Source organism: Amblyraja radiata, chromosome 19 (assembly GCF_010909765.2).
Source record: "Amblyraja radiata isolate CabotCenter1 chromosome 19, sAmbRad1.1.pri, whole genome shotgun sequence".
In the NCBI taxonomy this organism is placed as follows: domain Eukaryota; kingdom Metazoa; phylum Chordata; class Chondrichthyes; order Rajiformes; family Rajidae; genus Amblyraja; species Amblyraja radiata.
In genome coordinates this window covers 38,255,026-38,268,226 of record NC_045974.1, presented here as the reverse complement: position 1 = coordinate 38,268,226, position 13,201 = coordinate 38,255,026, and the positions used below count along the sequence as shown (strand labels likewise).

At 44.0% G+C, this 13,201-nt stretch overlaps 1 protein-coding gene across 1 annotated transcript in view; it reads right to left on the bottom strand.

Annotated features, from left to right (window-relative positions):
- Window positions 1-12,437, bottom strand: part of LOC116984153 (twinfilin-1-like) — a 40,896-nt gene extending 28,459 nt beyond the window's left edge. Inside the window, exon 1 of the mRNA XM_033038282.1 lies at window positions 12,405-12,437. Within this exon, the coding sequence (XP_032894173.1) occupies window positions 12,405-12,429 (25 nt within the window). The 5' untranslated portion in view covers window positions 12,430-12,437. The remainder of the gene's footprint in view (window positions 1-12,404) is intronic.
- Between the last annotated feature and the right edge of the window lie 764 nt (window positions 12,438-13,201).

The following is a 13,201-nucleotide window of genomic DNA, read 5'->3' as shown; positions in this document are numbered from 1 at the left end:
GGATAAAGGTTTTACACAATGGAAAAATTGTGGAATTAAAAAGATGCTACATCTTTATAGGAAAGGCACTTTTCTCTCATTTCAGGAGTTATAACAGATCTACGGTTTACATTCAAATAACTTTTTCAGATATCTACAACTTAGAGATCATGTTAAATCTAATACACAAGATTATAGGACTAGGGAACCAGAAATCCTTGATGAATGTTTGAACAAACATACTAATACAGAAAAATTAATAGCATATATTTATAACATCCTCTTAGATAGCGAGTTTCCATCGATGGAATTATATAGACACACATGGGAAAATGAATTAGGCCAACTTATAACGAAAGATATTTGGGATGAAAGTTCATAATATATACATCAATGCTCGTTAAATGCCAGACATGCTTTAATACAATTTAAAGTATTACACAGATTACATTACTCTAAAACAAAACTAAATAGAATTTTCCCACATATCTTTCCTATCTGTGATAAATGTCAGCATCTAGAAGCTAACCTAGCACATACTTTTGTGAACTGTATAAAAATCAAAAATTTCTGGATTGATATTTTTAGAATAATTTCTGAAGTTATCAATACTAAATTAGATCCCAATTCAAAACTAATAATACTTGGCATATCAGAACAAAGTCTAACACTCACAACAAGCCATGGAAATGTCGGAGACCCTACACCTGGAAAGAATCAGATTTGTCTTAATGGACAAACAAGAACTTTTTGTTAGAATATGATCTCCATTCATTGACTATTTGAAGGGGTAGATTGGTGCAGCACGGGAACCTAACTGAAGCTTGAACTCAGGATTAGATGAAAAGTTATACTTTAGAATCCACGAACCTATCTCCAAATATGTATTATTAGTAAATCTTTCCATTCTTTTTTTATCTTGACATTTGTGTTTTTTTTCCCTCTTTCTCTCTTACTTCCTGTCTTTAAAAAAAAACTAGAAGCACAATCAATCCACAATTGATAATATTAATAATATAGTACTGATATACATGAAATGTTTATAATATGTGTTTGCTTCTAATAAAGAAATAAATTAAATTAAAAAAAGTCAGCTGTTAGTCAGGAAGTGACTATTTGCCTCCAAAGAGCAACCCTTTGTTAGGTGGCTTCACTAAATGGTGTGACTCAATATTCCTCCAGCGGTTTGTTTTTTTTGCTCAAGATCTGCACATCTGCAGTCGCTTGCGATTTAATACTATGTTCTGCTGCGATATAACTAATTGATGGCCCATGCTGAAGCACACGCAGCATTGAAATGATAATACGACATTTAGCAAGAATATTGAACAATACAGTAACACGTAGCTTAGAGGACACTGGGGTTTAATTTTACAAATGCCCATTTTCACGAAGCAAGTCACTTTTGACAACGATACCAGTTTTTAAGAGGGCAGACTTTGCACTGACCACTTGAAAATAAATCAGTGGTTAACTGGCAATGTATGATGGTGTGCCTGCCACCAAAGCGGCAGGCACCATGGGAGGAAGGTGGGGGAGAGGGAGATGAATGTGGACGGACAGGGGGTGAAACAAAAAGATAAAGAGCTGGTTTTAGTCCAACAGCAGCACAAAACTTGAAACAGCTGGTCACAGGGTGAAGAGGCTGAAGTGCTTCAGGCTGCTGGTCACAGGGCGTAGAGGCTGAAGTGCTTCAGGCTGCTGTTGGACTGAAACCAGCTCTTTATCTTTTTGTTTCACAGAATCACTTCAAGCTGCATTATAAGTATAACATGAACAGTGATGGAAATGGGTTTAAGGAACTAGGGTTAGTTGGGAAGGAAGGGGGGGGGGGGGGGGGTAGACACTATAAGCCCCCTGTGAGAAATTTTGTTTCTCTGAAATTGAAGATAGACATAGAGCTGGAGTGACTCAACAGGACAGGCAGCGTGGCGACTCTGGAGAGAAGACCCTTCTTACAGACTCTCGTCGGTGAGAGTACTTGTGATTGGCTGAAGAAGGGTCTCGACCAGAAACGCAACCCTCTCCCCAGAGCTGCTGCCCAAAGATCTTATAGCGAAGCAAGATGGGTTACTCTCACGCAAACGTGTAATACGCTCATGGGCGGATTCATGGGTGATTATATGACTCATTTTAGCAACCAGCCCCCGCCATCTTGTTCCGCCATCTTGCTCCGCCATCTTGCTTCCGGCCAAAGATTGGATCCGCAGTGGGGAGAGGGAGTGCGCGGCCCGGGGCAGCGGGAGAGGGAGTGTGGGGCCAGGGGAGAGGGAGTGTGGGGCCAGGGGAGAGGGAGTGTGGGCCCAGGGGAGAGGGAGTGTGGGGTCCGGGGCAGCGGGAGAGGGAGTGCGGGGAGAGGGGCATAGGAGGGGGGGAGACATTGTAGTGAGGGGGCAGGCGAGGGAGTGCCGGGGGGGATAAGGCCTAGTGTGTGTGAAGTGGCGGGGAGGTTTACAATGTTTCTTATTTACAATGTTTCTTATTTAATGTCCCTTGTCTAGTCTGAAATAAAGTTCATTATTGGATCAGAAGAAATATAATTGTGTGTGTTTTATTATTATATACATTTATATAATTTTCATGTATGTGTGTTTATAAACATTTTATTCTTTAACAAGAATTAACAGAATTATGAACTAACAGAATTATGAATCTAACCCTATATCACACACAAAAAGTTCCCCCATAATGTCAATTACCCTGCGAGTCGGGTGGGTTCCGGTTACTACAAAATCAACTCAAACACTGCTTGTGAGCCATTTAAAAAGAAATGATTTAAAAAACATTAAAAAAGACAATTACCAGAGTCAAATTTTATTCTTGACAAGAAGTATGAACTGACAGATTTATGAATCTAACCCACACAAACTGTTGCCCCGCAACATTGATTACACTGCGAGTCGGGTCGGGTCAGGTAGGCTCAGGTTACTAAAATGGGCGGGGAAAAATGCCCAGGATCCCCTCCATAGCGTACTACACATCAGCCCATTGCATTTCGCAGGAGTAGCCTATCTTGCTCCGCTATAAGATCTTTGCTGCTGCCTGTCCAGCTGAGCCACCTTCAACTTCAGAGCCAAACAAAAAACACAGAGTGCTGGAGGAACTCAGCGGGCAAGGCGGCTGCCTCACCCACTGAGTTTCTCCAGCATTTTTGTCTACCGCAAAACGTCAATGATTCCGGGAATGCCGAGGCGACAGGGTGAGAGAGAGGGAGTGAGAGAGCTAGAGAGAGATGAGATGGGGAGCGGAGAAGAATAATTCTGTTAATTCTTGTTAAAGGATAAGAGCGAAATACGTATTTGTATCAACCCCAAGGACCTGAACCTTGCCATCAAACGCCCGCACTACCCCATGCGAACAGTGGAGGACGTCGCTGCACAGGTTGGCCCGGCCACTGTCTTTTCGGTTCTCGATGCCAAGAGTTCCTTCTGGCAGATACCGCTTGACGAGCAGTCCTCTTACCTGACAACTTTCAGCACCCCTTTCGGCAGGTTCCGGTTCCTCCGAATGCCATTCAGGATCAACTCTGCCAGCGAGGTGTTCCAGCGGACGATGGAGCAGCTGTTTGCCGGTCTACCGTGTGCCATCATCGTTGACGACATCCTGGTTTACGGTAAGGATGTTGTTGAGCACGACTTCAACCTCCGCCAAGTCCTGGACCGGGCCCGGAAGATCAACCTCAAATTAAACCCCAAGAAGTGTCGTTTCCGCATCCCGGAGGTCACTTATGTGGGCCACGTTTTTACAGCCTCGGGGCTGAAGCCCGACCCACAGAAAACGTCTGCGGTCTCCGGTATGTCTTCACCTACTGACGTGCCCAGCTTGCAGCGTTTCCTGGGCATGGTCAATTACCTGGGGAAGTTCATCCCCGACCTCAGCGAGCTGAGCGCGCCCCTGAGGGAGTTGATCAAGAAGGACACTGCCTGGGCCTGGTTCCCGCAACACCAGAGGGCTTTTGACGTCCTGAAATCCAGGCTGATCAGCACCCCCACGCTCAAATATTTCGACCTAAAGCGTCCCATTGTCATCGCCTGCGACGCCTCCAAGTTCGGTCTTGGTGCCGCTTGCCTACAGATCCATGATGGACTGCAGCTGCCTATTTCCTACGCGTCCCGCACCATGACCCCTGCCGAGCAGCGCTATGCTCAGATTGAGAAGGAGTTGCTAGCTGTGGTATTTGCCTGCTCCAAGTTCAAGGACTACATTTTGGGCAACAACTTCACTATCAAGACCGACCACCAGCCGCTGGTCACCATTCTCAACAAGCCGATCCATGTTGTCTCATCCCGGTTGCAGCGCATGATGCAGCAGCTCCAGCGTTTCACGTTCGAGATTGTCTATCGCAAGGGCAAGGACATGTTCGTGGCCGACACGCTGTCCCACGCACCGCTAACGTCCACCGATCGCCACCCATATGAAATGTCTGACCTGATGGTGCTCAATGTGAATATTGTGCCTTCACAGCAAATGCAATCCCTGGTCCAGCACACTGCCAAGGATCCTGCCCTGCAGCAGCTTGCTGCCGTCGTCCAGCAGGGCTGGCCAGACCGTCGCCGTGCCCTACTTCCTGGTCCGTGACGAGCTCGTACTGCACGACGGCGTGGTCGTGAAGGGGCACAAGGTTGTTGTGCCTGCTGCGCTGCACGACCACTATTTTCAGGCCGCCCACCGCGGTCATCCTGGTGCCGAGGCCACTTTGTCTCACGCTCAGAGCCAGTTCTACTGGCCCGGCATGGCTCAGTACATCCGGGAGAGGGTCTCCGCCTGCTCCACCTGCAACAGCCTCGCTCCCCACCAACAACGACAGCCACTTCTGCAGCAGCCTGCTCCCGAACTGCCCTGGATGGCGGTTGCCACTGACATTTTCGAGTGGCGTGGCAAGCACTTCCTGGTCCTTGTCGACTCTTACTCCAGCTGGTTCGAGGTTGACCAGCTGCACTCCCTCACGTCTTCGGCCGTTATCGGGAAGCTGCGCCGCCACTTCGCTGACCCTTTTGCTCCTCCGCTGCAGTCTCCTATACCGCCCGCCGCCCCCCGCATGCCTCGGACCCTGCCTTCTCAGCTCTGCCAGCCAAAGTCTCCTCCGGCTCATCCTCCCTCACCTGCCCGTCTGCCCGCTGCTGCACCCGTTTCCCCTCCTCCTTCTCCGTCTTCTCCCTCTCCTCCCGGATCCCCCGTTCCGGTTCGGTCTCCTGCCCCTGCGCCGGTTCCTCTTCTTCCTGCAGGGAGGGGAGATGGCGAGATGCGAACTCGGTCGGGGCGCGTTGTCAAGCCGCCCGTCCGCTATGGCGATTTTGCGTAACTGTTCACAGCGCATGAGACGTGGTCGCCCTGTCACTACCTTGTTGCCTCTTGTTTCTAAGGGGAAGGATGTAGATGATATGTGCATGCACCTTTAACATAGTGACCTCACCACTACTAACCACTCCCCATATCACAAGTATAATTACAACCTCCCCACCCACTGATCTCTCTCTAGTTCCCGTGACAGACCACGTACAGCTAGTGCAGTAATGTATGTACAGTATGAATAAACTGGAGTCAAGTCACAGAGTGTTGGTGACTCTTCTTTACAGTAGGTGAATGACTAACCTGCACACCAAGAAGAAGCCCCTTCTCGCGGTCCGGAGCCCTCAATCATGATGGTGAGTTTTAAGAAATTCTCAACGTGTCATCAATGCATCGATCTACATTCCTCGGTAAATGTAATTGTGTTTTGAACAAGTATTAATGACGCCGCATTAATTTTATTCAAAGGAACGCGGCATCATTAATACTTGTTCAAAACACAATTACATTTACTGAGGAATGTGGATCGATGTATTGATGACATATTGTATAACTACTTGTTAACTACTGGCTGTTAACAAGTGCTAACAGTAGTAGTTAACAAATTGTTTGTGTCTGATGGCCGTGCAACGGTTGTTATCCATGATCGTATTAAAAAAAAATCCGGATGGCGAATGTTTTTTTAAAAAGCTTTATTTAACAAATTGAATTTGTATTTCTGTATGAAATAAGGAACATTAGTGCGAGGCCCCCCTAAGGCGCGGGGCCCAATTGAAAGCAATCGGTCCAATCGGCTTAAGGCCGGCCCTGCATGGTTCTATTCCTCAAGACCCACTATACTGCCCAGACTTGTTTTAGTCTTTATCCACAAGGACAAATAGCAGACTTCTTGTTTGAAGGGGTGGTCTGAAGATAATTTTGAATATTCCATGATGCATTTTCAATCTCATTAGTTTTAATGACCTCGTACACAAATAAACTGGACTAAAATATCTATTTTATCTTGGTAATTCTGAAGCAAAGAAATTGTTCTGAGATATACAGCTCTTGAGTACATACAAACACTTTCTGTTGGATTTGGCACAAAAGATCAAAAAAAAAATCTTTCCAGTTACCATAGTAACCAGTGGCAATACCAGTCCAATAATCTCTGTTGTTCATTGAGAGAATCAATCACCACATTTAGAGGTACAAGTCAAACTTTGCTTTAGGTGTCAGCAAAGCAGCAGGTACAGAAGATCACCCTTTCTTTAGGCAACTTGTAAACAATCCCCACAAAACCCACTGAGAAACAACGAAAGAATGCACTCAGGTCCCATTGCATTCAAAGCTTTCATCAAGTAGCAGAATGGCTCGTTAACATGCTCACACATTGTCAAACTGTGCCGGGAGACATCAGGAAACTTTCTAGGAACCATAAAAACATTATTGTATCGTTCCTAGAAGATTAATTAGAATGGTCGGCATAATAAACTTGCAATGAGAAACTAACTGGTTTTAAATTTTCTAACCACAGTTAGAATTACAAACTGCATAAAATGCAATGGAAAGAGAGAGATATAATTTGGAAGCCTTACAAGTGTATAAAGGAGATATAAGGAAATTCAGATATTAGGATGAGTAAAAAGCAAAGTGCTGGAGTAACTCAATGTATACTCATTTATGCCACCCTCCTGCCCCACCTTTCTTTTTCCCCCTCCCCCCCCCCTCCTTTCTCTCCCTCCTCCCTCCCCCCCTCCCCCCCCCCACCCGTCCTTTCCCACTTATATCCCACCCTCTGGCTTTAAATTTCATTCCTAATTCACTTCTTATCTTACACTCTTTTGCTTCTTCGTCACTCTTTTTATCTCTAGCCTTTACCCTACCATTTGCCGATCAAATCTCTCCTCACCTATATCGACCCATCACTTGCCTGGCCATAGGAAGGGGAATTAAAATAATTATCAGCAATAAGAAATTCAGCAGGCCTTTGCAGACCGAGCGCAAGTGTTTGGCAAATCGGTCACATCGCTGGATGGAGGCGAGGGAGTTGGTATTGCGACAGGTGTTACGTCTCCAGCGGCTTTGCCGACTAAACCTGGGGAGGAAGCAGTTAGGGTAGGAAAGGATGAGAGCTCCAAGCAGTTACAGAGGGAATGGTTTCTAGTGAAAGCAAAAAAGGGATGGGGACAGGAAGATGTGACAGGTTGTGGGATCATGATGCAGTTGGTGGAGATGTCAGAACATTATGTGTTTGATGCAGAGGTTGTGGGGTGAAAGGCTATGACCAGGGGAACTTGATCCTTGCTCTGAAAGGGGTGGGGTGGGGGGAGGGGGGGGGGAAGCGAACACAGAATTGTGAGACTCAGTAGTGACATGGATGATGGACCCAACCCCAACAGCAAGAGAGAAACCATGTTTACTAGATGACATCTCAGATGTCTTGGAGTGAAAGCCACATCTTGGGGGCAGATACAGATGGTGTTCTTGCAAGGTTGGGAGGAAGTATAGTCCAGATGACTGTGTAGACCAACAAATATATGTTTGTCTATAATAACTCACGGAGAGCCACAGGAATTATATCACAAAGGAATAGATATAGAAAATGGAGCAGAGCATCCCACGGATTGATAAGTTGCAAAAAGGGGACGCAATTTAAAATTATCAGAGAACTTAGAACAGGAGGTTGAAAAAATGTAATAGTCACAGGAGCCAATGGAGTATTAAATTCACAAATTATTGGTGAAACAGCCCAGGTCATAATTCAACAATTACAAAGCCTACGGATAAGAAAATTAGATCAGGGGTATCCAAACAATGGAGGTAAAATATAATCCGATCTGTCATTAATTCCAAAATCCCCTCAATAGGGAACCCTACTGGATAATTCAAATTAATTCAGGCACTAACACGTGAAATCCCTCAAGGCTACAGTGGAAAATAATAATTGAAAATAAAAGTGCACCAAGTCAGGGATGACAACAATGTTCCTTTATTATCCAGCGCAGGTGCAGCAGGTACGTCACAGCTGGTATGATTTACCCACAACATTACCAAAACAGGCTTGAACAAGGCATGATGATAAATGATTTTTGTTATGAACATATGCTCACATTTTAAACTACGTCAATGTTGTTTTCCTAATAATCACGATGATAGTTGCAATTCATAATCTACCCATAATTACATTGTTCATATGCTGCATCCTGATTTTGAGAACATCACATGCAAGATCTTCCAGTATGTGCACAGTAACATCAATCTGAATATCTCATACATGAAAGGAGAGGACAGGTTAAGATTCAGTCATGATACTGGCCACGTAAATAATTGATTGTGAGTCTCTGTTACATCCCACATATAAATTGTTGCTGTATTGGTGGGGCGATTCAACTAATCATATTATTGCAAGACCAAAATGTCTCCAAAGAAGGAAATAATGCCTATATTATAAAATAGGGCAAGATCTTTGAATAATCTGGAAATAGAATTGACACTAACAACTACCAGATTAAATTTCAACTGAAATAACAACATTTGATAGACCGGTAATTATATTTTCTCCATTACTGACACTGAATGTAATAAATAAGTGAAATGGGTGAAATATTAGAAACCATTCATGACCAGTTTTATATAGTTGTAGTGAGGACCTAACAGCATTAAGTAAAACTCTGGGGAAACAATTCCTAACTCCGAGACCAAAGACCAAACAGAAATATTGAAAAAGCTGGAAACTTGAAACAAAGAATATCGGAAACATTCCACAGACCAGACTCATATGGAGAAAAGAGACAAGTTAACATCCTAGACAAGTTTCTCGAAGAGCTCCATCCTGGGTCTGCAGCCAAAATATTGTGCCCCTTACTTTAAAGGGTTAACTTGTGTTTTACAATCACAAGTAAATCACATCCCAAGGCCAACTGCACCCTGATTACAACTTTAGACAGACACAAGAAGCTGGAGTAACTCAGTGGGTCAGGCAGCATCTCTGACAAGAAGGAATGGGTGACGTTTCGTGTCGAGACCCTTCTTCGGACATAACCATGATTAGAACTAATGGATTATCATTTGAAATCCATCAATATTGTACTGCAGGAATATATAGAACTCAAATAAATGACCAGGTGATCTATTTTCTTGTCATTGGCCTTGGGAAAAATGAGACACAAGGAACTACTGATACTGAAATCTTGATTATTGGTCTGAAGAAGGGTCTTGACCTAAAATGTCGCCCATTCATTCCCTCCACAGGTACTGCCTGACCCACTAAAGTTACTCCAGCACTTTGTGTTTAACCCATGGGAGAAATGTTAGCCAGATTGCTAGGAGCTCGCCTCTTCATTCCACTTTAGTTTATATCTTACGCAAATGAAAGCACTTTTGAGAATGCAGGGGCAATGTGTTTTCTTGAACACAACACAGAGACTGGAGTATTATCAACCGAGACAAAGACACAACTAAAAAGCACAAATAAAGTCAACAATTGTAAACAGAACAACCAAGCTCCATTCTTTGAAACTAAATATTTTAAAAATACAAAGAAATATATAATGCAGAATAATTCAGCTTGTCAGACAGCATCTCTAGAGAACATGGATAAGTGATGTTTCGAGTCGGGATCCTTCTTCAGACATGGCAACTGGATTTCCCTTATTTTCACCTGCAGTGAGCCAGAGCCAGACTGTTTTGTGGTTATATTTAAAGGACCAAATATATTAATAGTAACTAGTGAAATATTACCAAACTGAAGCTTGTGTCTGATGCAACTGCTTATTTTTCTTGTTCAATCCTGGGATACAGATACAACTGCCAAGGCCAGCTTTTGTTGCTAGTTACTAATCACCAGAGGAAAGTGGTAGAGATTCACTGACTTGAACCATTGAACTCTGCGCAAAGATGGGACTGGAACAGTTTTGTACCTCCGATAGCTCCGGGAATAGCAGCTTGTATTCTACCTGGTTAGCTTCCTACCCAATGGCAGGAGCAGCAAATTCTCCAATTTTAGGCAATCTCCTGCTTATCCCAGCTCTCCACTAACCATGACCCCACACCTCCCTATTTCTCCCCCCTTCCCTCCCCATTGCCCAACCTAGACTCCCACCTATTTCTTCCCACTACTTTCCTCCCTCTAGCTTCGCAATTTACATCTCTTCAATTCTGTCTCACACCTTTTAACTGTGGCCTTTGTTTCAAACAAATTCTCCTACCCCCACCCATCAGTCTGAAGAAGGGTCTTGACCCGAAATGTTGTTTCTTTTCCAGAGACGCTACCTGACCCACTGAGTTACTCCACCACTTTGTGTCCTACCTGTTCAATGGTGTTCTTTAATATATCCCGCTCTTCTCACGGTCCACCTGGCTACATTTTGTTCACAGATCAACCCTAAACATTTGTTTTCTCTGCAACCTCTTCATTCAGGTGCCTTCCATTGTGCTCCTAATGAATCCAGTTTTACTTTACTCCCATTAACATTCCCTCCCATCTCCACGATAACTAATGTTCTCATATAATTCCAACATACTATGACTTCCTTTCAAAGCTTCCATCACCAACCATTTACGAGGATGATGCCAGTACTAGAGGGTGTGAGCTATAAGGAGAGGTTGAGTAGGCTGGGTCTCTATTCCATGGACCGTAGGAGGATGAGGGGAGATCTTATAGAGGTATACAAAATCACGAGAGGAATAGATTGGGTAGATGCACAGAGTCTTTTGCCCAGAGTAAGGGAATCGAGGACCAGAGGACATAGGTTCATGGTGAAGGGGAAAAGATTTAATAGGAATCCGAGGAGTAACTTTTTCACACAAAGTGTAGTGGGTGTATGGAACAAGCTGCCAGAGGAGGTAGTTGAGGCTGGGACTATCCCATTATTTAAGAAACAGTTAGACAGGTACATGGGTAGGACAGGTTTGGAGGGTTATGGACCAAGCGCAGGCAAGTGGGACTAGTGTAGCTGGGATATGGTTGGCCGGTGTGGGCGAGTTGGGCCGAATGGCCTCTTTCCACACTGTATCACTCTATGACTCTATAACCCATCTCACTCTCCCCCTTTTCCCAATGCCCTTCTCAGAACAACAACAAAAACACTTTCAACACCCCCGATAAAAATAACTAGTCCATCTTCAGCTATTCCATCCTGTCCAATGTTCTACATTTGTTATCACCTTCTACATTTGATCTCACTCTGACTTCTAACTCACAAACTCATACTTTAGTATTTCCCCCATCTTTTGTGCTCCAAGTATTGCCCTTTCTCACTCTGAACTTCTTTAGGACTTCAACCACTTAAAGCATCCCCTCAATTTGTGTCTTATGTCCAGCATTTGAATATGACAGAAACATCTGTAACAAAAATAATACTAAAACTCCATTAGTAACTTTAACACTCGGTTAGAACATTCCGGAGGTTGTTTTCCAATGCCAGGTTTGGTTGTGATGGCTCCAGCTGGTGAGCTCTCAGTGCATTTTTTAAAACCATGACCACAAAATATATAGTTAATAAGTTTCGTTGGCAAATACTCAAACATACCATAAAGTTGATTCTGCAGAATCTTGAGTAAAAAAAAACAAATTGCTGGGGGAACTCAGTGAGTCAGACAGCATGTGTGGATGGATTCAGGCAGTATGGAAGGACTCAACCCAAAACATCATTCCACCACTTCCTCTACAGATGCTGCCTGACCCACTGAGTTTTTTCCAACACTTTGTTATTTGCATCTGATTTGTCCGGTTCAGTATTGTAAAATAATTATTTTTGTATACAATGATACAAAAATATAATTATCTGTCAAGATGAATGCATCATATATTGGCATTAGAAGGACCTTGGTGTCGTTTCATCCAGAAAGTCCTTCTCAATATATTGTCCATTCCAAGTCATCAATGCTTGTGCACTGACACGACTTAATAATGTGATATATTTTTTAGACTCATAAAGCAAAGCACACCTGTTTAAATCACTTCGCGTCCTCTGCGGATAGTCATCAAAACATTATTTGAAAGCTACTTAATAAGGATTAGGTTCTTAAAAGAGATTAATAGTTTTCCACCTGACTGTGGCCACAAATGTAAAAAGCAACAGATTTGAGGCCGGTGAGTTTTCACTTTGAAGCGATCCAGACAGAGCAGCGAGGTTTTTTGTTTGATACAGTACCTGGAATGCCGGTCTGATGGCACATACTGCCCTGCTCCCTTATTCCAGGTGCATTGGTTTCCTGCGGCACTAGTGCAATGTCTGTTGTTCGCGAGCTCCAGTCCCGACGTTCCCGGGGAGGGTTCGATCCGCTCCCGGGGAGGGTTCTATCTGTCCCTGGCTCGCGCAACCACTAAATCCGGGATGGTTTCATCGCTCTCTGGCTCAGTCTCTCCGCCCCGGGAGCTTTCCTTGGTCGCGTGACAGCAGCGCCGCTGCTCGCACTCCGCCCCACATAATCTGAGCTGCAGTGCTCGGCATTTACGATGCACGGCAGCAGCACATTTCCCGTCACCTGAGCGAGGTTCATAATAATTGATTGATAGACTTTATTGTTTGTTTGTTGCACTATCATTATATAACTTTTTGTTGCTTATTATAGTGTTTACAGCATAATTCTGTTGTGCTGCTGCAAGTAAGAACGTAATTGTTCCTTTTCGGGACATGACAATAAAACGCTCCTGACTCTCCTGACTCAACATTACATGAAGTAGATGGAGCAGCAAAAGTAGAGCTAAAAAAGTTTATTTAGTGTAGTTTAACAGCCCATTACGACGAGATTGCAGCAAAACACAAAATGCTGAAGTAACTCAGTGGGTTAGATAGTATCTGTGGGGGAATGGATAGCTGTTCCTTATACATTGCCCTTAAATATCAGACTCATTAAACAATAGTTTATTTGGCACAACTAACGGTTTAGCTTCCCTCCAAAATATTCCTGTTTTGAATGGTAAATGAACGTTGCAGTGGGAATTACT